The 26,160-nt window shown below is 32.7% G+C and overlaps 2 protein-coding genes across 4 annotated transcripts in view; one reads left to right on the top strand and one right to left on the bottom strand.

The window, feature by feature from the left end:
* Positions 1-264: 264 nt before the first annotated feature.
* LOC147908026 (uncharacterized) lies at positions 265-9,321 on the bottom strand. Of its 2 annotated transcripts, none has more exons than XM_087410908.1 (3): positions 8,073-9,321; positions 7,065-7,259; positions 265-6,969 (listed from the first exon to the last, which is right to left on the bottom strand). In XM_087410908.1, the coding sequence occupies exon 3, from the start codon at positions 732-734 to the stop codon at positions 309-311; it is 426 nt and encodes a 141-aa protein (XP_087267034.1). In that variant the 5' UTR covers positions 735-6,969; positions 7,065-7,259; positions 8,073-9,321; the 3' UTR covers positions 265-308. The 2 variants fall into 2 exon arrangements, with proteins under 2 accessions (XP_087267034.1, XP_087267032.1); XM_087410906.1 differs by having other exon boundaries at positions 8,092-9,321.
* Positions 9,322-9,485: 164 nt separating this feature from the next.
* Pp4-19C (protein phosphatase 19C) overlaps positions 9,486-26,160 on the top strand; it is a 29,576-nt gene continuing 12,901 nt past the window's right edge. Inside the window, exons 1-5 of one of the 2 annotated variants that reach the window (XM_011061195.2) lie at positions 9,486-9,915; positions 10,071-10,289; positions 10,366-10,518; positions 10,730-10,981; positions 15,376-15,614. In XM_011061195.2, the coding sequence (XP_011059497.1) occupies positions 10,140-10,289; positions 10,366-10,518; positions 10,730-10,981; positions 15,376-15,614 (794 nt within the window). In that variant the 5' untranslated portion in view covers positions 9,486-9,915; positions 10,071-10,139. Of the gene's footprint in view, positions 9,916-10,060; positions 10,290-10,365; positions 10,519-10,729; positions 10,982-15,375; positions 15,615-26,160 lie in introns of both variants that reach the window. The other variant, XM_011061193.2, reaches the window with a different exon arrangement.

Raw genomic sequence — 26,160 nt, 5'->3', positions numbered from 1 at the left:
GGAAATTTTACGTCAGAACATGACCTTGACCTTGAAATCAACGTCAAGGTCATTTCAAGGTGAAAGTTCCAAAAGTCCTGGTACGGCAAGAATATCTCGGTGAAATTGCGGGAAAATGTTCAATACGAAAGTTTCATGATTTCTTCCCTGGCTATGTACGTTGTTTGTTTAACACACAATTTCAACATCTCTTAGCCATTTTTCAACCTAAAATAAAAAGTATTTTTCATTTTTACCACGTGGAGATAGATGTTATATGTACAATTTATTTTTTGCTCAGTTTATCTTTTTGTGTCAATTGTTGACGCTTACGTTCTACACGGAAAGAAGTTGCCATATTGTAGATACAGACCGTGTCCGGCGCATGGCGAGAGATGTACCGCTCCTTCCCTCGAAATTAAACCACTACCAAGACCAAAACCACTACCAAGACCAAAACCACTACCAAGACCAATACCACTACCAAGACCAAGATCAATACCACTACCAAGACCAAGACCGCTACCAAGACCAAGACCACTACCAAGACCAAGACCACTACCAAGACCACTACCAAGACCAATACCACTACCAAGACCAAGACTACTACCAAGACCAAGACCACTACCAAGACCAAGACCACTACCAAAACCAATACCACTACCAAGACCAAGACCAAGACTGGGTGGGTGGGTGGGTGGGTGTGTGTGTCTGTCTGTCTGTCTATGTATGTATACATACATACATACATACATATGCGGTATTCGCAGCGCAGTAGCATTCGTTTTCTTATTTTATACTTTTTAAAAAGGAGCAGGTCGAAATCAATTTCGCAGTATACATAGTACGGAATTTATACATACATAGACAGACAGACACACACACACACACACACACCCACCCACCCAGTCTTGGTCTTGGTCTTGGTAGTGGTATTGGTCTTGGTAGTGATCTTGATCTTGATAGTGGTCTTGGTCTTGGTAGTGGTCTTGGTCTTGGTAGTGGTATTGGTCTTGGTAGTGGTCTTGGTAGTGGTCTTGGTCTTGGTAGTGGTCTTGGTCTTGGTAGTGGTTTAATTTCGAGGGAAGGAGCGGCACATCTCTCACCATGCGCCGAATACGGTCTGTATCTATTATACAATATGGCAACTTCTTTCCGTGTAGAACGTAAGCGTCAACAATTGACACAAAAAGATAAACTGAGCAAAAAATTGTACATATAACATCTAGCTCCACGTGGTAAAAATGAAAAATACTTTTTATTTTAGGTTGAAAAATGGCTGAGAGATGTTAAAATTGTGTGCTAAACAAACGGGAATATACATAACCAGGGAAAAAATCATGAAACTTTCGTATTGAACATTTTCCCGCAATTTCGCCGAGATATTTTTGCCGTACCAGGACTTTTGGAACTTTCAGCTTGAAATGACCTTGACGTTGATTTCAAGGTTATGGTCAAGGTCATGTTCTGACGTAAAATTTCCTGCTCTTTCCAAATCCGCAATAAAAAATAGTGGTTCCCATTTAAAAAAGTGAACTTGACTTTGAAATGACCTTCAAAGTTGTAGTCAAGGTCGAATTCAGTATCACCATTAGATAGTCAGGGAAAAATCCTAAAACTTCTGTATTTAACATTTTCCCAAAAAAATGCAATTCGCTGAAATACTTCACCGTTCCGGAACTTTTTCCCATCACTGTATATAGTACACCATTCATATACACGCGCGCACATTTCTAAAAAAAAAGTTATATGGTTTGTATATATTTCTCGATAGTCACAAATTTGTATCTCAGGAAAATCCTGTATTTAAATTCTTCGTTGCACGACTACAAAGTATATAAAGTATTGAAATTTTGAAAAATGCATTTTATAGGACATGAACAATTCATTCATCATTACAACAAATTTTAATAATTCAAGATAACGTTAACTTTCTTTATAAAAGAATGTTAAATGTTGTAAAAAAGTCAATTTTTAAACATTAAAATTATGTTGGAAACCTAACGCTGAAATTTTTTGGCTTACGGCATCGTTTTTAACATTCAAAAATTTAATCCGATGCGAAGTAATGTTCTATTCTGTAAACAAGCGCAGTACTCATATATAAACGAGATATTAATTTCTAAAAATTGCCGAATAAGCGAATAAAATCGACGTATAAGACAGCTTTAATTTTTCAGAGTGCTTTATGAAATATCTTGAAGATGTTTATCAAAAAAACTCTTAAAAATATCTTAAAGTTGTTTTATGCGCTTAGACACTCTACTCATTGGTTAATTTAAAAAAAAATTGTAAAATTGCAATATAGTAAAGGACTTTTCGATTCAGTTTAGTTCGTTTTACTTGCCCACGAGAGATTATACGGTCATTACTGGACACCCTATATTTACGTTTATATAATTTTTCTGTTGCTACAGCAAGAGTATTAATTAATATTGACATTCACCCAGGTAACGTGCATGTTGCAAAATTTGTTTGCGATAAGTTATTCAAAACGGTATATTGTACAACAAAAATCTTGACCGTTAACTCACTTGGAAAACTTTGCAACTTCAAAAAACTAATCAAAAATACGATCTTCAAAAAAAAAAGTATTGATAATATTGATATTATTGATTTTATCGAAATAAAAGTCGTTATAAAAAAAAGCTGACAAAATTATAAACAATTTCGTTTTTTTTTTCAATATCGCACGATCAATACATTTTCCGTGATAGAATATTTTTAAGAATGTCGTATTTTTGATCATTTTGAGAAAGAAACAATTTTTCATACTTTTTTCATAAATACCTTGGATTTGATTATCTTTATGTAGAAAATATCTCTTATGAAAATTTAAGGTTATTGAATTCTTTATAAAATCATTTTTTAGTTATCCTTGTATGACCAATAGTTTCCGAGATTTTAAGAACGTTTTCTCTTATTTTCGAATAAAACTTATTTTTTAACGATTTTTGGTAAATATCTCGGATTTGGCTATTCCTACATAAAAAATATTTATTGTCAAATCGAAACATTTTTACCCTCAATTTATGTTAAAATATAAATTTATTAATATGGGTATGTGTATAATCAAATTGGAAAAAATAATATTCGTATTTTTCTCAAATTTTCTTTACATGTATTTATATATGATGTTAGATGCGTACCAGCAAAAACATATTTTTGAAAAAACAGCTTTAAGGAAAATTGCTTTTTTTCAAAAAATTTTCTTAAAAAACCTATTTGTCGTTACTTTTTTATAAATATTTCAGTTTCTAAAGGACTTATGTAAAAAATATAAAGTATATCAAAATTTCAAAAGTATATCAAAAGTTCCGAAATGTCAACGCTCTTTTTTTTTTATAAAAATTACGCTCTACAAACATTCGCGAACGATATACATAATCTCGCCTTCCGTTTATTTAAATTTAATATCAATAATCTAATACGCTTTAAACATAATATTTTAATAGATATTTAAATTAAATTCTACAATACTTTATATTTTATGGTAAAATGTGCTACAGTGAAAGTATATGTCACTAAATGTTCATTTTTTGAACATTTGATACTATAATATGTTTATGTATAGAATAACTTGATTGTATTGTATAAAAGATCATACAATTTTGTTTTAAAAAGTTGATTTTGAAATCTTCAAAAAAAAAATCTTCATTTTAAAATGTACACTATATTATAAGTTTCCTTCGATGTCATACATCTTTTGTGTATAAGAATTTTTCATATTAACGTACATTACTTCTTCGAAGTGCAAACATTTTTTAAAATGTTTCCTTGATCTTTATATAATAATGAAAAAAAGTTAATTCTATTATTATTTGTGGCTCGTTAAACTGTACAACTTTTGTCTAGGGCATTATTTTTTATAATCCAAAATAAAAGAGTTTTAGGAGGTAAATTAAAATAGGACACCTATACACATTTTATATAATACATTTTATATAATACATATTTAATACATTTTATATAATATATATTTTATATTCATATAAATATAAAGACATAAATATAATACGTATTGTAATATATAAAAAAATGTGTACATATATGTGATGTATATGCAACATACTTTTACATTTTTTTGTCGAACAGTGTAATAAATAGGCGCCGGACATTCGAGCTCGATCAGCCGCGCGTGGAAAATCACACGGAAATAAATCGAGTGCTTGCCGAAATGAGATAGCAACATTTCGGCTCGCGCGCGGCCTACTCAATGTAAACAAAATCGGCATTTGCATCGCAATATCACCACTCGTAGGGCATATAGAAAAAAAAGTACTTTTATTACAATTCGAGTAGTAGCTAGGCAGTGCCTCTCGCCATGCTTAGCGTCGAGACACTACTGTCTTCAGATTGATTGAGCGTATATAGAACTTAATCAATTCAGCCGTTATTGAGTGTTTAAGCGCATAAAACAATTTTAAGATATTTTTAAGAGTTTTTTTGATAAACATCTTCAAGATATTTCATAAAGAACTCTGAAAAATTAAAGCTGTCTTATACGTCGATTTTATCCGCTTATTTGACAATTTTTAGAAATTAATATCTCGTTTATATTGGGTCATCTAAAAAATATCCGCGGTTTTTTGTCACTAGATGTGTGTTGATGGTCATATATCTAGTGACAAAGTACCGCGGACACTTTTTAGATGACCCAATATATGAGTACTGCGCTTGTTTACAGAATAGAACATTACTTCGCATCGAATTAAATTTTTGAATATTAAAAACGATACTGTAAGTCAAAAAATTTCAACGTTAGGTTTTTTTGTATTAAGAGTTAAATATATTATATAATTTAAAGATATCTTATTAAAATTAATACGAAAAATAAATTTATTTAAGTATAAAAATTACAAACAATACAGTATACATTATGTGATATAACAGTATCTATTTCATTCATGAAAATAACGCACAATGTTTATTATAGGCATATATTTTTTTAGCTCTATTTCTCTGTTAAAAAATAGAATTTTGACATCTTTTTTACATTTACCGCAAAAATCTGTATATAATATTCTATTAGTATTAAGAAAAAAAATGAAAAAGTAATGATTCGTTACTTTTTTAGTAACAATAACAGTAACGAGTTACTTTTGCAAATGAATAATGAGAACGAATTATTTTTTAATAAAAAGAACGTTAACGGTAACGAGTTATTCTTATGAGGTAACGTTGTCAACCCTGCTTAATTCTTATTCCTAATATCTAATATTTATTCCTATTCCCCCTTATGCGCAGGTCCTTTAGCAGGTATAAACGAATATCTGCGGCAATAACTGCATAAACGAACGCATCCAGATTTTCAGTGGCAATGAATATCGAAACATACTTATAGAAGCAACCAATCAGCGTTACTCTACGTTCTGAACGGTGATAATTGGTTGTTTTAATGGGCGAGTTTAAGGGTGCGATCCATTACATGGAGCGCGGTACGCGATAAGTAACTAATAGTAACTAACTAGGCAACTAGGAAACCGCGTATCACACGTACCGCCTATTTCTTTCGCTGATATTACACGAAGCGCGAACAAACTCACATTACTATACTGCTATGCACTTTTTAATGGAATTAATTAATTTAAACGCAATTATTAAGTAAATTTGTTTAAAAAATAAGAGTATGAAGTGTGCATAAAAATAAATTAATAGGTTTGTTCGCGTTGCTTGCACTCTTTGCACTTGAATTCTAGTGAATTTACTAGGGTAAAAGAATTTTTACTAATTCATTTAGTTATTTATTCAAAACAACTCGAACGTCCATGTACATGCATAAATTTATTAAAATTAGCGCAAGACAGAAATATTGGTGAAATATTAGAAGGAATAATAAATATAATGGATGATGAAATACTATTACCACCAGTTCTAATACTTCCGTACATAGTATACTATGATGATATATAGAAATAGTACATATCAGTATTCACATATTTAATTTTACTAAATATATACTAAATATTTAATATATTTATTGAATTGATGACTAAATCATAATTTTTATCTTTTTGTTTAAATTTTAGATAACGAAGTATTATACTTTTTACGATTAGAATTAAGAGGAATATATCGTATTCATCATATAAAAGTTAATAATTACATCAAAAATACTGTTCAAAATTATATTGAAAAAGACTTTGTAATGCATTTTCGTTTATCGCGTGCAGTTGCTTATTATATCATTGCAAATTTTAAATGTAATTGTATCTCTTGCAAATTTTAAATATAATTGTATTTCATTGCAAATTTTAAATGTAATTGTATCTCTTTAATTGTATATCTTTAAAAATAAACAAATTATTTTAGATAGCGCAGAATTGAATGGAACTCTCTCTGTATATTACGAGGGGTATCCAGAAAATAAGTTCCGTTTTTTTTTACAAATAAAGTTTTTATTGAAAAAATCTAAAATTTACATGGATAATATTTGACAACTTCTAGTCTTTTTCTACATAATTCCCGTCAATCTCAATATATTTTGTATATCTGGAAACAAGCTTCGAAATCCCTTCTGCATAGAAACTTCCCGCCAGTTCTTTAGTCCAGTTAGTTACAGCTGTCTGAACTTCCTCGTCGCTTTGGAAGCGTTTTCCGGCCAAGGACTCCTTCGTAAAAAGTTTCGTAAAAAGATGGTAGTCCGATGGTGCTAGATCCGGGCTATACGGTGGGTGGGTCAAAACATCCCAACTAAACTGATTCAAAAGTGCAGTTGTTGAAGCAGCGACGTGCGGCCGAGCATTGTCGTGAAGAAGGGACACACCAAAGGGATTTAAAATCTTGAGCAAAAAGAAACTGAATGATGCCGCGCAAAACAACTCGAGAAGGAATCGGAATGGAGGTGGCGGGACGCGAAGTGGAGGACTCCATTTTGATAACCTCTCCTGACCGTGTTTCACGAGCTACTGACGCCGAACACCGCTCATTCTATTCGGTAGCTTCCCCTCTTCAATGCTGTGTTGCCAGCTCGCTCATACATCGACCTTACTAAACGTATAATACAAACGGAACTTATTTTCTGGATACCCCTCGTATTATAGATAGCAAAGTTAAACAAGTTTTTCGAAAAATATTTGTAATACCTTCAATTATGCAGTTTACACAGTCATTTAAATCAATTTTTATATTTTCTGAAGTGTCCAGTTGTAAAAATCCATGTAATATTGCCATCTTTTTGCAGATATGCAATAAGATATACAAAAATGCAAGATATACGAAAATGCTTATTATTGCAGAACATACAAGAATGCTTGATATAATGCTTATAATTCAGTCAGCTGTAAATAGCAATAAATTATTAATAAAGATAGTATAATAATTTGTAGATAATACAATAAAATAAGACAATAGAATTTGCTTTATCAATTATATATAATATAAATTGGCAAAGCTCTATAAAATTATAATATAAGAAAGAAGCATAAAGAGCCAATACACCAGTTGGAATTAATCTTTATAAAATTCTTATAATATAAATATAATATAAAAAAAATAAACATTTAAACCTTCAAATTGGGAGGAAAGAATCATCTTCAATATTTAAAATTACAGTTAAATTTTAAACAAACGATACATTTTAAACACTGCAACATACAAACTGACGCGCCATCAAGGTGTAAGGAACATAATTTTATTAATTATATTCCAAAATATAATTTTATTAATTACATTTTGTATAATAATGTTAATTATTAGTTGCTACTTTCAACGTTTTGTTTAAAATATATTAGGTGTTGGAATTAATTCGTAGCGTTTTACAAGTGATGGGAAGTACTTTCATTAATGTATTTTTTAATGCTCATGTGAAATAAATAACATTCTTTCATTAAAAACGCTACGAATTAATTCCAACACCTAATAACTAAACTGTACTTTTAAATACTGAGAATGACCTCTCTCTCTCTCTCTCTCTTTCTCTTTCATTTGAAGGTCAAAATGTTTATTTTGTTTCAAGATGAAAATTTTATTAAGATAATTGCAATTAACATAACTAGTGTTGGCTCTTTATACTTTTTTTTTATTTATTAGAATAATTCTATATTAAAATTATCAATAAACTTAAAAATCTATAAAAACTGTAAGAGGCTAACCTAGGAGGTTACGTATTACCTTCATACTTTCCACCTTTTTCACTCTACTCATCATTTTAACGTTCAGCCATTTTTGCACGTTTTACTCTTCCTCAAGGGTAAAAAGTGTTGCCCAAAGTGTAGCTGCACTAGTAACACGAACAGCGGTTATGACCGGCAACAAAAACGAGTTAGTGTACACTTAATGCAAAAGTTCATGCAACGCGAACAAACCTAATATTAGGTACTTTGTCACTAGATATATGACCATCAACACACGTCTGGTAACAAAAAACCGCGGATACTTTTTAGATGACTCATATATTGTATTTTAAAAAATTGCTAATATGAATTTGTCACTAGCCCGTGCCGCAAACCGCGCTCCATGTAATATCAGCGAAAGAAATAGGCGATACGCGGTTTTCTAGGATGTTTTCCATCAAGGCTTTTAGGCGACACATCGAAACAGTGTCGGACACAATGCTTTCCAACGATACGCCACGACACAATTGGACACAGCAGCTTCGGGTGCTTTCCATCAAGACACATATCGACACAGCGTGCTTTTCAACAACGTCACGCCATGGCAGCACGGCACGATTAGACACAGCAGAAAAGCACTGTCGAACACTGGTTATGATTGCCAATTTTCGGTTGGTGCTTCAGAGTATTTCCATTTTACACATAGGATACGAAATAAGAAGTACGTACATAAGTCATCTGGATCATTTTAATGTAAAAAATTGTATCTACGTATTGTATAAAATTATTATTCAACAAGAGACATAGAAGTGACACAAGCAAATTACATCCTTGTGTTCACCAATGTTAAACAAGGATGAGGTGATCGCTGTGTCGTAGATGGAAAGTACTAGTTGCCTAGTTAGTTACTAGGGTGAAATCATACGGTGTGGAAAAGGGCTCGGAATAGAGAATGCACCATTGAAACAACCAATTAGCGCTATTCAGAATAACGAAAAAGAACGTTGCTTCTATGACGCATTCTCTATTCCGCAATCGTTTTCCGCACTGTGATTTTATCCTTATTGTACCGCGCTCCATGTAATCGCACCCTAAGACGGCAAAGCGGCTAGGCATGCTTACCGAGCGATTGAATATGATTAGTTTGATCTATAAGTAACAATCAATTATGCTCATTTTCTTGATGAGCAGGTTAGCCGCTTTTTAAACTTTAACGCGCCCAATAATGCATTTTCTATTCCACAGTCGTTTTCCGCACGTGTGATTTCACCCTTATGCTGGATTCACATTGGACGTGCGTCTTCGATGTTTTGCAACCAATCAGAAAGCAGAATTTTATTTCGATGATACAAAGCAATATTCTATTTTCTGATTGATTGCAGAGCATCGTATGACGCACGTCAGATCCAGTGCGAATTCAGCATTACGTCTTGTTGTGTAGACGAGCCTTTCACTTCACTATCATTTCACTCGTCGAGAGGGTGAGAGTTCCATGTTTATGTTAAACAATTTGGTATAATTGAGATATGTTTTCTTGTGATTGAGCTAATATATACTTTTGAAAACTTAAATGAAATGACATGTTTGATATTTGACAAAAGCAAGAAATCAAGTTCTAGTGCGGTCTAGTGCAGGATAAAAAACAGTCCTTTGGTAACCTTTAGTGTCGGCCCAGTGAGTAACTACGAGTGATTCGTTGCTTGATCTGCAACATTAAAGAAAGTTCGGCGAATTTTCAACACTCTTCCCAATACAAAACTCCCGTTTGAGACGTTTCTTCTGTAATTTGATTAAGAGAAATTCAGCGGTGATTCGCTCAATGCATCGATTACGGCAGTGAAATCCCCAGTGCCGACGACGACGACGACGACGACGACAACCCGTAAGTACTATGTGTGGCATGTAATTTCTTTCACATCGTGTGTATGCACTCTTGATTTCTGTTACTTGAATCGTGTTCATTTGACAGCTATTTCACGATTCATATCAGTTCTGTGAGTCCTAAAGCGCTAACCGAGATTGCAAAGACTCTTACAGGTGGGAACAATTAGCAACAGCTGCATTTTCCAGTAAACAACTTCAATTAATTCAACTCCACGCCATACAATGGCCGAGTCCAGTGACTTGGATCGGCAAATCGAGCAGCTTAAGAAATGTGAGATTATCAAGGAGGCTGAGGTCAAAGCTCTGTGCGCAAAGGCACGAGAGATTCTGATTGAGGAGAGCAATGTACAACGTGTTGACTCACCTGTGACAGTAAATATTTCTATTTCTTATTAAAAAGAATCAGAATGTTAAACATGTTAAATCTTACATAATGTATTTTCTTTAGGTTTGTGGAGATATCCATGGACAGTTTTATGATTTGAAGGAACTATTTAAAGTAGGTGGCGATGTGCCAGAAACAAATTATCTTTTTATGGGAGATTTTGTAGACCGAGGTTTTTATAGTGTTGAAACATTTCTTCTTTTACTTGCATTAAAGGTATGCCAAAATAAAACAATATAAACCTAATAACGTTAAATGTCTGAATAGTGATTACGAAGCAAAACACAAGTTGCTTTTTTATTTTATATGAATGTATGAATTTTAATTTATCTTTATATTTGAATAAAAATTATTTAAGAAGAATTAAATCTAAAATAGCTGACATATGCTATTATAATATAATTTTATAGTTTATGTCTTGTCACAGGTCCGTTATCCTGACAGAATTACTTTAATAAGAGGAAATCATGAATCACGGCAAATAACACAAGTTTATGGTTTTTATGACGAGTGCTTACGCAAATACGGCAGTATAACAGTATGGCGATATTGCACAGAGATATTCGACTATTTATCATTATCTGCTATTATCGATGGCAAGATCTTTTGTGTTCATGGTGGATTATCGCCTAGTATTCAAACATTAGATCAAATTCGAACTATCGACAGAAAGCAAGAAGTGAGTTACGTTCTGTTCATCATAATTTTTTTGTAACAATCGAATGGAATTGATATTTATTTATTTTGTCTTATTGATGTTGCAGTTTTAATATGTTGTTTGATTGTACACACCTCACAGATCTGTGACTGTGTATGTTTCAAAGCTTCCAAACTGATTTCATTAAGGTGGTTCTTTAGTAAATCGAGTTACCATAGAAATGTCTATTTTCTTTATACATATAATGAAGTTGAAATACTGAACTTGACGTGTGCAAAATTCTAGGGTAGATTAACAATGAAATGAAAGAGAAAAATATTGAAAATGTAACTTTTAACTTACACATAACTTAGTGACAGGTAAGGATTGGAAATATTTCTTTGACTGCACACAATATTGCCTTTCTAAAAAAAAAAAACAGGATTATAATAGTAGATAAAAAATTATGATTGTAATGATTGATGAACAAGTAATAGTAGGTCAACGGTCATTCTGGAAAGATATTTAATCCTTCGTGATCATACTTCCTGAAAATTTTATATCGGTCATAGAGAGGACAAAATTGCCCTAACACATCATTAATTGCTATATTTACAACTTTTCTTTAAAATCACAAAAATTACTGAACTGAATTGTAAAACGTGGAAATGCAGTGGCAGTTTCAAAAAACTTTTATTTTAATTAAAAAAAATTGCAAGGTAAAAGTTCTTGAAAGATGCACTTTTTTATTAAAAAGAAATCATAACTTTTTAATTTTTAATACTTTTGATAAAAATTTATGGTTATACTCTACAGATATGATACTTCTAGAAAAAAAAATAGTGCAATAGTCCATGTTTCAAAAAAGGTATTTATTCTAAAGAATAAAGGAAATCGTTTTTAATCATAAAATAAATGTGAAGTTTTATAAGAAGTGTGAAGTTATTGTATAAAAAAGTATTTGTTTAACATAAGAATATGATTTTTTTTAGAGATGTAAAGCCTCAAACTTTTTTTGGAGTCCCATGGACTCCTGGTGACCACAAAAGGGTTAATGTTAAAATGGCAAGATATCAATTAATATAATCTCAATTTATTTTTGTTTGAAAATATAGCTCTTGATTTCATTACAGATTGCAATAATTTTTCCCTTTTCTCTTCAACTTTCTTTTTTATAAATTTTTCTTTATAAAAATCTCGCTTGCAATGCACATTGTAATTCGACAATATAGGTTATCAAATTGTCACAAAAACAAATTATACAAGAAGTATTTTTTTATTTCATCACTTGCACGCTATCATGTGTTTTGTATATTTCATTAAGATATATATTTAGTTTTAATGTTTTATCCAATTTATGAAAATGTTTGTGATTTTGGGTCCTGATGAGGCATCCCAAATTTTCGATACTTTACTAAAGAACCATTTTAAAATTGCTATTTTTGTAAAAAGGAATTATAAACTTTGCTTTTGTAGGAAAAAATTATCAGAATCAGTATCTCGATTCTGCAACTATTGACAGTGATATAAAAAAAAACAACTTTGCATAACTATTATAAGATTCTTTAATGTGATTGGTTTATACATCCGGATAAAGAACTAAGGATAAACCGATCATATTATAGACTTACAACAATTGTAAAGCTACTTTTACTACTGAACGCAGCCATTATACATGATAAAAAGCTACATAATAATATTGTAATGATACTGAACTGTCCCTAAACAGAATTAATTTGAGGAACTTTTGCCTAATCTCTCTGTATGGAGAATTAGATTTTATTTTAACTTGTTTATTGATATTATTGTTTAAGGTTTCTATCCTCCATGACACATTACTGTGATTGGTTTATTATCCTTAGTATTTTTATATCTTGAAATTTATTATTAATTTTTTATTAGTAAAATATTTTTTAAGTGACTCTGATAATGCTGTTGTGCTGAACACAGAACTATCATATCGGACTCACTAGTTGTGTAATAATACAAAACGCGAATTTTAAGTGAAAGAAAGAATATTATCATAGAATTGTTAATTCAAACAAACATTTAGAGCTACATTTATAAATTATTTATAAATTATTTCACTGGTAATAGGTTTATTTTATGTTTTTGTATTAGGATTATACTAGAACTAAACTGAATTAATGCAATCTAGAACTGACGAGTTAAGCATGCAGACAAGGAATAAAAAACGTTCTAGTGCAAGATAAAAATGGCATCCCATATTGTTTACATGGAAGTATTAGATTCGTGTGATGAAAATAAAAGTATTAATTCAATTCCACCATTTAAAAAATTCTTAATTAAAAGATTGGTTTTCTGTTCCTGCACTGCTTGCACTAATTCAAAAAGTGTACACTAAAGCGTTTTCTGTTCCCAAAATGACGTCAGCTGTTTTTTATTTCAGTGCAATAGAACTCAGTGCACGAGTTCACTGTACTGGCTGCACTAAATCTGGAGTCAATAGGCCTGTTCTTTTTGGTCACCGACTAAAAGGTTGCAACACTTTTTTTAATGGGTTTCGGAATGCAGTCTGCTCACTGAGCGATTGGTTCTTATGGATCCATAAGTAGGTGAGTAAACTGCATTTCGAAAGCCATAGAAAAAATCTGCAACCTTTTAATCAGTGAGTGTACAAATAGTGCGAGAGTTTATGAGTAATAAAACGATAAAAATATATGTAAAAATGATAGCTACATACAAAAACATTTTGTACATTCATAATGATGAATTAACCAAATTCTTAATTAAAGAATTTGGTTAATGATGAAATTACATTGATGCTTTCATTTTCATCATACGAATCTAATACTTCTATATAAACAATATGGGACGCCATTTTTATCTTGCATTAGAACGTTTTTTGGACCTTCTTTTTGAGGTTTGTTTTCTGTTCTCAAAATGGCGTCGTCTGTTTTTTGTTCCAGTGCAACAGAACTCAATGCATAAAAATTCACTGTACATTAATATAGCTGCATTAATATAGTTTGTTCGCGTTGCTTGAAATCTTCAAATATTTTTGCACTTAAAATGAGATAGATATATAGGATGTCCCATTTTAATCGATCACCTCAAATATCTCTTGAACAATGCGTTTTAGGGAAAAATATTTCAGACAAAAGTTTTGGGATTTTGAGGGGGACATAATATGATACCATTGATTTGACCTTGAGTGGCGTTGTCAAGATGAGGACTTTGAATATTTTAAATGGGACCCTTCATATTTCATTACATATTCTTGTAGTTTATTTCCAAAGCATTATAATTAAGTTCATTTTCATTAAGTACTATTCGAGTTATAAGACTTGCAAGTTACAGCACCGTTAGCATTAGCATTATCCAAGATGTCCGATCGACGACTAAAATCTTTTGGACGTTGTTCGGGATCATAACCTGGATAACATTTGTCAAGGCCATTGAAGGTTGTATTTCTTATTTTCATTTTTAGATAGAAATGAATTTTTAGTGTAAAAATGACGGTGTTGTAACTTGCAAGCCTTATAACTCGAAAAGTACTTAATGAAAATGAATTATAGTATTTTGGGAAGCTCTGGAAGTAATCTACAAGAATATGTAATGAAATATGAAGGGTTCCATTTAAAATATTCAAAGTCTTACCCTCATCTTGACAACATCACCCAAGGTCAAATGGTATCACGTTATGTCCCCCTCAAATTCCCAAAACTTTTGTCTGAAACATTTTTCCCTAAAACGCACTGTTCAAGAGATATTTGAGATGATCGATTAAAATGGGACATCCTGTATATCTATCTCATTTTAAGTGCAAAAATATTTGAACATTCCAAGCAACGCGAACAGACTATACTAATGCAGCCAGTGAATTTTTATGCACTGAGTTATGCACTTTGTACTGTTGCACTAGAACAAAAAAAAAGCTGACGCCATTTTGGGAACAGAAAACAAACCTAATGTAATCTGACTTATTATCTTATTATGTTTATTTTATTGACTTCTACATCAACTTTGTTTATAACTATTTTATCAATTTGACATTTTATTTTTATTTAATTTACACTAATTTACACTAATTTTTATTTATATGATATACTAAAGATGGCTTAATTTCGGCCGAAACGTTTACGATTAATTCTTCTATTAATTAACGGAATTATTTTAAATACAAGACTTTCAGCAAAAAGTCTCAGCGTTATGCTTTATGTTCCTTTTATTTATTGTTTTTAAATATTTTTTATTCAAAATTCTTAATGTTAAAAATTCGGGATAGCAATAAATCTTGGTCAAATTCTCATTGAACTTGAATCTTTTGTGTTTGACGAACAACTACCCTAGAACTGCCCTATTCAACACCGCACAGTTTCAATATCAATTAAATTTTTTATTATATTTAAAAGTTCAAATCTTTGATTTTTTAGGCGTTGAAGTGTTTACATACTTCCCGTTTAATGATGCAGGTTCCTCACGATGGGCCAATGTGTGATTTACTATGGTCAGATCCTGAGGATACTCAAGGCTGGGGTGTGTCGCCGCGCGGCGCCGGTTATCTCTTTGGTAGCGACGTGGTAGCTCAGTTCAATTCTGCCAATGATATCGATATGATATGTCGAGCTCATCAACTAGTAATGGAGGGCTACAAGTGGCACTTTAACGAGACTGTATTGACCGTCTGGTCTGCGCCAAATTATTGTTACAGGCACGTAATATCTTTATTTGGAATTTCTATCTCTAGTAAAATTTTAAGGCTCCTGATTAGTCGCGACGGCCATGTTGAAATCGTGACGTCAGAAGTGACGAATGAAATGTTAATTTATGTTGCGTGCCATTTTTAAATAAAGACAATTTGGATGAAACGAAATGATGAGATCACTTTAAAACACTTGTAAAAATCGATAAAAACTGTCCTTTCCTCCTTTGACAGTTAGTAAATGGTCGTCAAAGGAGCACGTAAAGCCTATATTCGGGCAGAAATACACGGTCCGACAGCTGTTCAAACGAGTAAAATATACGCTTTTAGATATAAAATTCCAAAATAACTTTAGTTTTCATCGATAATTACGACTTCGATAAGTACGAGACAAATCACATTTTTACAAATAATAACGAAATGGCACGCAACATAAATTTCGTCGTCAAATCGTCACTTTTCTACGCCTATAAGTGAGCCATTTATCGTGGTGCGGCGTTGTAACACAAACAAGCACGAGTCCTCGCCTGCGGCGCGCCGAGAGTTAACGAGACGGCGAGCTCCTTCTCCCACTAGTAGCTTATTTCAAGCGACCGAAAATGTTTTCTCGGCAATCTCGGCCGCTCGGCCGCTCTAAGCATCAATAAGGAGCGGGGGGCATCCTAAATAATATATAAATTTTAATAAATTGTAATAATAGTGTACCCCTCTCCTTAATCCAAAATAGTATAAATCATGTTAAAACGCAACAGTTTACGAGATATTTAATTATTTACAATTTTTCATGCGCATTATATACTATATCTATCCTTCATAAACTTGAGTAGCAAAAGTAGTTAATAGAAGCAAAATTTTACCGGAAAAAATTTTAATTCAGCATTTCTTTTCAAAAAAGAAAGTCTCGAAAGATCATCATAAAAGAAATGCGTATGTTCGAGACTCGAGACTTATGAAGAAAGTAACGCGAAAAAAAATCGAATAGTTGCAAAAAGCACGTTTGTCGTTTATAAAACGAAAGATATTGATTATATGGAAAAAAAATCGATATAAAAAAGTAAGTATTCGAAAAATCTATAAAATAAGACATGGAATATTAAAATCGATCTATTAATTCAGTAGAAAAAAATAAAAAAACACCGAAAGAAGCCTTTTTTTCATTCGCTCTGTGTTCATTGAGATTTAAACGCAAAGCTTTGAAATTCTCATAGCTCTCGTAAAATGTAGCTCTCGTAAAATGTAGCTCTCGTAACGACAAACAAATCTAGCCCTGAACAAGCCTGAAATGTTCATTAATTTTTGCAAAAAGCCATTTGTTCACTAAAAACCTGCGAAAAATTTAATTTCTTCATCTTTGAACAGTCGCACAGCAATTTACAGGGATTTTGCTTCTTCAAGAGTTGCACTGTCATATACACTTAATGAAACGATTTTTTTGCAGTTAAACTATTATAAAACGGTTTTAAAAAGTGGGTATCTATTTCCATATAAAAAAATGGAAATAATTTTGTTAATATGCATAATATCAAATAGCCGTGTGAAGCATTCGAAGTCTGACGTTTTTCTATAAATTTAAAAAAAAAGATTACCCTCTGATTATTAGGAACCGAGATAACAATTTTTTTTCAAAAAAATCATGTGTCTCTAGTTTTTAAGATTAAGGTTCTGTCCGGCACTAATTTGTCAAGGAAGAATTGAATTTGCTGTTAAAAAAATCTCGAATTGTAACCATGAAATTTTTAGTTTAAAAAATTTTTTCTTGAATTTTTATTTTTTCGGTTTATTATTAAAAAATCATTACATGAAAAATATTTAGCAACTATATTCGATAATTACACATTTGGCAAATTATTTAATTGTCCAATTGGACACTTTTTACAGCATATTAAATAAAGAAACACAGCTAATGTGATTTAAATTTGTTAATCAGACATGCACTCCATACTTAAACGTAATTTTTTAGTAATAAACCGAAAAAATAAAAATTCAAGAAACTAAAATTTTACAAAAAACTAAAAATTTTATGGTTACAATTACTTTGCGAAACATTTGGTTAAGCTATTTGTTTATATTTCGTCGAGCTATCCCAGATTTAAAAGAATCAAGTTTCCACGTCAATTTATTACTAAAAATGTAAATTTAGCAAATTTTAATGCACGAAATCAAATACGCGTTAATCACCGAGCAGACCGATCTTTCCCACTCGACTGCGCGCCGGCTTCCCTCCAGGATTGTTTTGTTTAAAACTTTTGTTTTTTAAACAAATGTTTAAAACATGTTTTAAATATCAGATTAAATTAAACATGCTTTTTTTTAAAATAATTTGAAATAAATGTTTAAAACGTTATTTTTTTAAAATATATTTTTAATACTATTTAGTAGAGGAGAAGGTGATACTCCAATTACATTTTACACGATAACTTGATTTACTTGGTTAATAATGAATATTTAAGTTTAAAACTTGATAATTATATTTATTAAAATGTTGTTTACAGAAGTTTACTTTACAGAAAAACTGCACGAGACAATTGTTAATTTTCTTTTTATAGAGCTCTAATTTTTAAGAATTTTTTCAGAATTTTTTAATACCGTATTTTCTTATATTGATAAAAATGAGAAAATGTAGTACTAAAAAGTTGATAAAAAATTCTGAAAAAATTCGTAGAGTTCTATGAGAAGAAAATGAACAATTTTTGTCTCTTGCAGTGTTTCTGTAAAGTTGATAGTATTTGAATAAAAATTATTGAAGGCCAATTTTCATCAATTTTTAACAATTAATATCTTGTTAACTATTATGAAAATTGCAAAATGCTAGAGTACTTTTCTTCTCAGTTTAATCCATTCTGCCCCTATGCGAAAGATTTGTTATTATTTTCTAAACACTCTATGAGCAGCTTGGTAGTCTATAAAAATCTATAGTAACGTAAATTATAGATTAATATTGTATTAAAACTACAATTAGTTCAAGGAATAATTTATTTTGAAATAAAAATCTCAAAAAGAAGCCATGAATAATCAATACGCATAAAGAACCACATTAGCAAAATGCCATGCTATTGTTTAAATTTGCATAACTTAATATATATAGAGTCAAATAAATAGCAAACAACACGTTCAAATATACATATATTTATGTGATAATACATTTAAATTTAAAAAAAATGAAGAAGTAAGTGTAATTAAATGCTAAAATGTACCTCAGAAACATTTCAAAATACTTGAAAGTGAAAATGCGTTTTAATAAAATATATATTTAAAAGGTGTTTTTTTGTTTTAAACGCGATTTTTTTCTAAAACTATTTAAAACATATATAAAACATTAAAAACATGTTTTAAACAAACAAAACTGAATGTTTTATTTTTTTTTAAACACATTTTTTCAACCCTGCTTCTCTCACTCCGTCCGGCGCACTGCTTCGCTCGCGTTTTTCAACTTTGCAATGGTTTTAAATAAACTTTTTCGGTAGCAAAAAATTCGAGTTTTTCAACTGCAAAAATTCAATTCTTCCTTGACAAATTGGTGCCAGACAGAACTCTTAATCTTAAAAACTAGAACCATAGTGACTTTTGAAAAAAAATTGTTATTTCAGCTCCTAATCGGAGGGTAATCTTTTTTTTTAAATTTATAAAATGTCAGATTTCGAATGTTTCACACGACTATTTGATATGATGCATATTAACGAAATTATTTTCATTTTTTTATATGGAAATAGATACCCACTTTTTAAAATCGTTTTATAATAGTTTAACTGCAAAAAACATAATAAAACAATGTTTTTTGCAGTTAAACTATAGAAGCAAAATCCCTGTAAATTGCTGTGCGACTGCTCAAAGATGAAGAAATTAAATTTTCCGCAGGTTTTTAATGAACAAATGGCTTTTTGCAAAAATTAATGAACATTTTCAGACTTGTTCAGAGCTAGATTTGTTCGTTATTACGAGGGCTACATTTTATAAGAATTTCAAAGCTTTGCGTTTAAATCTCAATTAACACAGAGCGAATGAAAAAAAAGGCCTTTTTCGATGTTTTTTTTATTTTTTTTTCTATTGAACTAATAAATCGATTTTAATATTCCAACTTATTTTGTAGGTATTTCGAATACTTATATTTCTACGGAATTTTTTTCCATACAATCAATATATTTCGTTTTATAAGCAAAAAATGTGCTTTTTGCAACTATTCGATTTTTTTCCGCATACTTCATAAGTCTCGAGTTTCGAACATACGCATTTCTTTTATGATGATCTTTCGAGACTTTCTTTTTTGAAAAGAAATGCTGGTTTATAATTTTTTTCCGGTAAAATGCTACTTCTATTGAATTATTCTTGCTACTCAAGTTTATGAAGGAGAGATATACCGGGTGTCTCAGAGCACCCATACCACCCTTTTAAAAGGTAGGGATGTGTTTGTACAAAAAAATGGTTCAGACAAAATTTGCAGGATTTCGGGAGATCTATCTGATGGTGATCTTGAATTTGACCTTGAGGTCGACCTTGGGCATAACTCAAGGTCAAAGTACCGTTTTACAAATGTAAACCCTTATTCATGACATCACAAATGAAAATAGCGGAAAATTTTACGTCCGAATACGTTATCAAGCCTAGGTCAAAATTACCCTTAGAGGTCATGTGGAGGTCAAGTTACTTTTAGAGCACCCGTACCAACCTTCTAAAAGATATGGATGTGTTTGTACAAAAAATAATTCAAACAATACTAGGTATTTACATAGCTATGATGCATCCATCTGCTGGTGAATTTGAATTCTACCTTTAGATTCATTTGTAGTCGTGTACATCGATTTTTAAAGATTCCTAATTATCAAGATCTTGAACAGTCGATGCCGCCTGTGTCAGCGTTACCCAAGATGTACCACGTGGAGGTCACAAGGTCGGACTTACACCTCGTCGGGGTGCTTTTTTAAGGTGGTTCCCCTTGCCGTCACCTTTGTTCGTACGCATGTGTTCAGTCTAGATTTTCGAAGTGTCCTCCACATGCATGTATGCAGGCTGTTATTCTTCGTTGAAAATCATCCGTCACCCGACGAATTTCGACAAGATCTAGAGACTGAATGGCTTCTCGAATTCTGTTCTTCATGTCTTCTGAAGTCGTAGGTCGTTCGCGGTATACGAGGTCTTTTATTCTTCCCCACAAATAAAAATCCAAAATTGTAAGATCCGGTGATCGTGGTGGCCAGTTATGTGGACCATATTTACCTATCCATTGGCCGCGAAATATACGGTTCAGTTGTTGACGAGCAATGACAGACGTGTGGGCTGGACATCCATCCTGTTGAAACCACATATTTAGACGTAGTTGAAGTGGAATATCTTCAAGTAAACGTGGGAGTTCGTTTTCGAGTAAATCGACATACAGAAAACGGTTTAGATTTTCTTCAAAGAAAAATGGTCCGACGATATGCGTATCAACAATTCCGCACCAAACATTGACTTTCCAGATACGTTGATGATCGATTTCTCGATACCAATGTGGATTCTCTTGCGCCCAATAACGGAGATTATGTGTGTTCACTTCGCCATCACTTTTGAAAGTGCACTCATCAGAAAACAAGATACTTCTATGGAAAGTAGGTAATTGTTGAGTAATCCAATTACAGAATATCAGTCTTTGTCTATGATCGTCCAATGTCATAGCCTGGTGAAGTGACATTCGATATGGATGAAATGAATTTTCTCGCAAAATTCTACTGATAGTGCTTCTACTTATTCCACTATCTCTTTCTCGTCTTCTTAAAGAATCGGTAGGATTTACAAGAGCAGAAGCAATTATATCAGGTGCCCGTACTGCACGAAGCGGACGATGAATTTGCATTCCTTTATTATAATCCGGTTGGACGATACCTTTTTGAATTATCCGCCGTTGCAAACGACTGAAAACATTGCGCGAATGCGGTGTACGATCGGGATATTCATTTCGCCACATTCTTTCAGCTTCGCGAAAACTTCCAGCCCTACCCAAAACCGACAACATTAACGCAGCTTCTTCGCTTGAGTAAGACATATCTACCTATAAATGAATAATAATCCCCGAATATTGAAATACCTAAGTACCTACCTACCTAGGTATAAAACGCACCTAAAAAAAAACCGACAGTTTATAAAACTCTTAAGCGAGCAAAGGGAGAAAAGCAAAACAAACAAGTAAGTTTAGTTCAGTTCAGTTTAGTTGAGTTCAGTTCAGTTCAGTTTAGTTTAGTTTAATTCAGTTTAGTCGATTTACTCGAAAACGAACTCCCACGTTTACTTGAAGATATTCCACTTCAACTACGTCTAAATATGTGGTTTCAACAGGATGGATGTCCAGCCCACACGTCTGTCATTGCTCGTCAACAACTGAACCGCATATTTCGCGGCCAATGGATAGGTAAATATGGTCCACATAACTGGCCACCACGATCACCGAATCTTACAATTTTGGATTTTTATTTGTGGGGAAGAATAAAAGATCTCGTATACCGCGAACGACCTACGACTTCAGAAGACATGAAGAACAGAATTCGAGAAGCCATTCAGTCTCTAGATCCTGTCGAAATTCGTCGGGTGACAGATGATTTTCAACGAAGAATAACAGCCTGCATACATGCACGTGGAGGACACTTCGAAAATCTAGACTGAACACATGCGTACGAACAAAGGTGACGGCAAGGGGAACCACCTTAAAAAAGCACCCCGACGAGGTGTAAGTCCGACCTTGTGACCTCCACGTGGTACATCTTGGGTAACGCTGACACAGGCGGCATCGACTGTTCAAGATCTTGATAATTAGGAATCTTTAAAAATCGATGTACACGACTACAAATGAATCTAAAGGTAGAATTCAAATTCACCAGCAGATGGATGCATCATAGCTATGTAAATACCTAGTATTGTTTGAACTATTTTTTGTACAAACACATCCATATCTTTTAGAAGGTTGGTACGGGTGCTCTAAAAGTAACTTGACCTCCACATGACCTCTAAGGGTAATTTTGACCTAGGCTTGATAACGTATTCGGACGTAAAATTTTCCGCTATTTTCATTTGTGATGTCATGAATAAGGGTTTACATTTGTAAAACGGTACTTTGACCTTGAGTTATGCCCAAGGTCGATCTCAAGGTCAAATTCAAGGTCACCATCAGATAGATCTCCCGAAATCCTGCAAATTTTGTCTGAACCATTTTTTTGTACAAACACATCCCTACCTTTTAAAAGGGTGGTACGGGTGCTCTGAGACACCCGGTATAAAGCGCATGAAAAATCGTAAACAATTAAATATCTCGTAAACTGTTGCGTTTTAACATGATTTATACTATTCTGGATTAAGGGGAGGGGTACACTATTACTACAATTTATTAAAACTTGTATGTTATTTAGGATACTCCCGCCCCTTATCAATGACTAGGGCTGCCGAGCGACCGAGATTGCCGAAAAAGCATTTTCGGTCGCTTGAAACAAGCTACTAGTGGGAGAAGGGGCTCGCTGTCTCGTTCACTGTCGACGCGCCACAGGCGAGCACACGGACATGGGCTCGTGCTTAAGTGTGTGGCTACCGTTTCGTCAGACCGTCGTTTGATTCTGTGTCGCCACCATCAACGCAGAGTTCTTGGCTGAGTAGTCAGAAGCCTTAATATAAATATTGTAAATTACATATAGAGTGTCACAACAAAGTCAAAACACTGGATTATCTGGGAAAGATACGTTTTCGGAAAAAAATTGTTCACATAAAAGTTTTAGGGTACGGAGTACTCATCGTATGATGATATTAGTTAGTAAACAATAAGAATAATATTAGTTAAACTGTTGTACCTCTCATAGGGATAATAACGAGGATTCAGGCCAAAGGGTTAGAAATTCACACAATTAATGTTTGTTTAAAAATTTTAATTACACTCACAAATACAGGGTTGGCCATATTCGACGGAAAGATCTGGCAACACTGTAACTTTTGACAGAGATGTTAGATCGAGTAACGACGTTTCCCATGATTGAAAAAAAAACCATCTTTCCGTCGAATATGGCCAACCCTGTACTTTACAAAATGTCGGTGATTTGCCTTGCAATGATGTTGCTCGGCTCACATTATCGAGAGATAACATTGTATTGTTTCATTCACTATATAGTGTGACATTTTTAGATTATAACTTAACGTATTTGACGTATCTACGCTTATTACTCGACTTCTGAATTCTCAGTCCACGATAGGGGTATACTAATCTAAGATACTGAGTTGGTCAGCTGATTTCAATCTTGCCTTGGTTCCATATCAAATGTGGTCGATGCTGACTGATCGCATTTGGCAATCAATTGAAATTATGCGACACCATATGAAAAGAATAATACGTGATTGTCGCAACTGTATTACTTAAACGTATTCCTTTTAATCACAAATCGTGAATTAAATGTTTTCAAAATTATTCGAATTAGACCGATGTTCTGAAACTTTAACGCAATCGTGCTACTTCTTAATTAATAATGTTCTATTCTATTCTAAATACTAATTGTAATTATGGTTACAAAACGAGACTTTAACGATCTCGAGAATGTCACATTAAGATTACTTTAAGTTTTTTAAAAAGGAAATTATGCTTTATGTACGTGTGCGTATGTATATTCCGAGATATTTAAGGACTCCAAACAGCGGTCGATCAGCCAGCCAGGGAAGATTAGTCGATAATTCAGTAATCATCAGCAATCTGATTTTGATTTGCCTGGCTAAATCATCGATCGCTCTTTGGAGTCCTTAAATATCTACCCACATCGGAATACACATAAGCGTGAATAGCAAAGGAAACTCACTTTAATAAAGTACTAATAAAAAAGTGCAAATCGAACTGTGCGATCTTCGCGTGGTGTACTTTGGATAAGGCCCAGTGTTACTTATACTTTAATGGTGTATTTTTGAGTAGTTTTTGGCCAAATGGAACTTAATTATTTTGATATTGTTATGCTATATAGATATAAACTGATACAGTTAACATAACTATAAACTATTTTGAAAAGGTCTAGACATCGGCTATAAAAATTTACAATAAAAAATGATAATTTCCCTTTTTTGACTTTGATATGATACTCCCAAGATCATTCAAGGTCAAGTCACCAGTATCACCACGTGATAGATAACTTGGTGCTCTACTATTTTTGTATCTGACTAAATATATTACACAATTATCTACAACTAATTTTTAAAAGGCAATTGATTGATTGAAACAACCTCTTAATATCGTAACATATAAATAAAAAAAATATTTATGTATAATCTAGTTATAAATAGATTCCGCTTTTACCAGTTTCCAAAAGAAAGGAGGGGCAATAAAGATAATTTTTGGCTTTTCCTGAATTCAAACGAAACTAGGAGGGAGGGGAGGGATATATTTTCATATCTACCTTATAATTTCTTAGAAGAATATGATCTTAAATCTGATTTATTAATTATTACATTTTAAATTTGAACGATTTACAGGAAATTTAACACTTTTCGATAATTGAAATTTTTGAGGTAATTATTTAATTAAGAAATACCTCGCTGATGATCTTAACTTTGACATATGTTGTCAAGGTCATAATTCCAAGTAACTTTGCTTTAACAACTAGGTGGCGGTCTCTTACTGTCAATACTTCCTGAGATATTTACTTATTGAGATTTTAATAATTTTGTTATTTCTTAAAAAGAAATATTAGGTGTATGACTTTGCTCATTCGGTTTTCGTATAGATGGCTTTAGCGGTAAGTGGTGATCGAAATAAATAGATCATAGACGTCACACAATAAACTTGGACATCTGTCAACATAATCCCATAGAAACATTAGTCGATTTGTGTCTGCATCATAAAGTTATTCTCGATTGAAAATGTCAGTTTACGAGCCAAATTCTTGTCATTTGCGGGAGGTTTTAATTTTCTGCTTCAATATGAAGAAATCTGCGGCTGAGGCTCATCGAATGCTTTCAAATATTTATGGTGAAGCCGCTATTAGTGAAAGAACGTGTCATAAGTGGTTTCAACACTTCAAGAACGGTGATTTTCACGTCGAAGACCAGCATAGTGGTGGAAGAGAGAAGGTTTTCGAAGATGCAGAATTGAAGGCATTACTTGATCAAGACTCTTGTCAAAATCAAAAAGAATTGGCACGATCATTAGGAGTGACTCAATCAGCCATTTCAAAACGTCTCAAAGCCATGGGAATGATTCAGAAGCAAGGAAATTGGGTGCCGTACGAGTTGAAGCCGAGAGATGTTGAACGACGTTTGTTTGCTTGTGAACAGCTGCTTGAAAGGCAAAGACGGAAGGGCTTTCTGCATCGCATTGTGACTGGAGACGAAAAATGGGTTCATTACGATAATCCCAAGCGCAGAAAATCATGGGGAGTTCCCGGCCATGCTTCCACGTCGACGGCCAAACCGAATATTCACGGCTCCAAGATCATGCTCTGTATTTGGTGAGACCAGTTCGGTGTAGTATATTATGAGCTGTTAAAACCGACTGAAACAATCACAGGCGATCAGTATCGAACGCAATTGATGCGTTTGAGCCGAGCATTGAAAGACAAACGACCGCAATACA

This window comes from Acromyrmex echinatior, chromosome 11, assembly GCF_024713525.1.
Source record: "Acromyrmex echinatior isolate Ae372 chromosome 11, ASM2471352v2, whole genome shotgun sequence".
NCBI lineage: Eukaryota > Metazoa > Arthropoda > Insecta > Hymenoptera > Formicidae > Acromyrmex > Acromyrmex echinatior.
The sequence above is the reverse complement of the archived record's forward strand: the minus strand, read 5'-3'. Positions and strand labels throughout refer to the sequence as shown.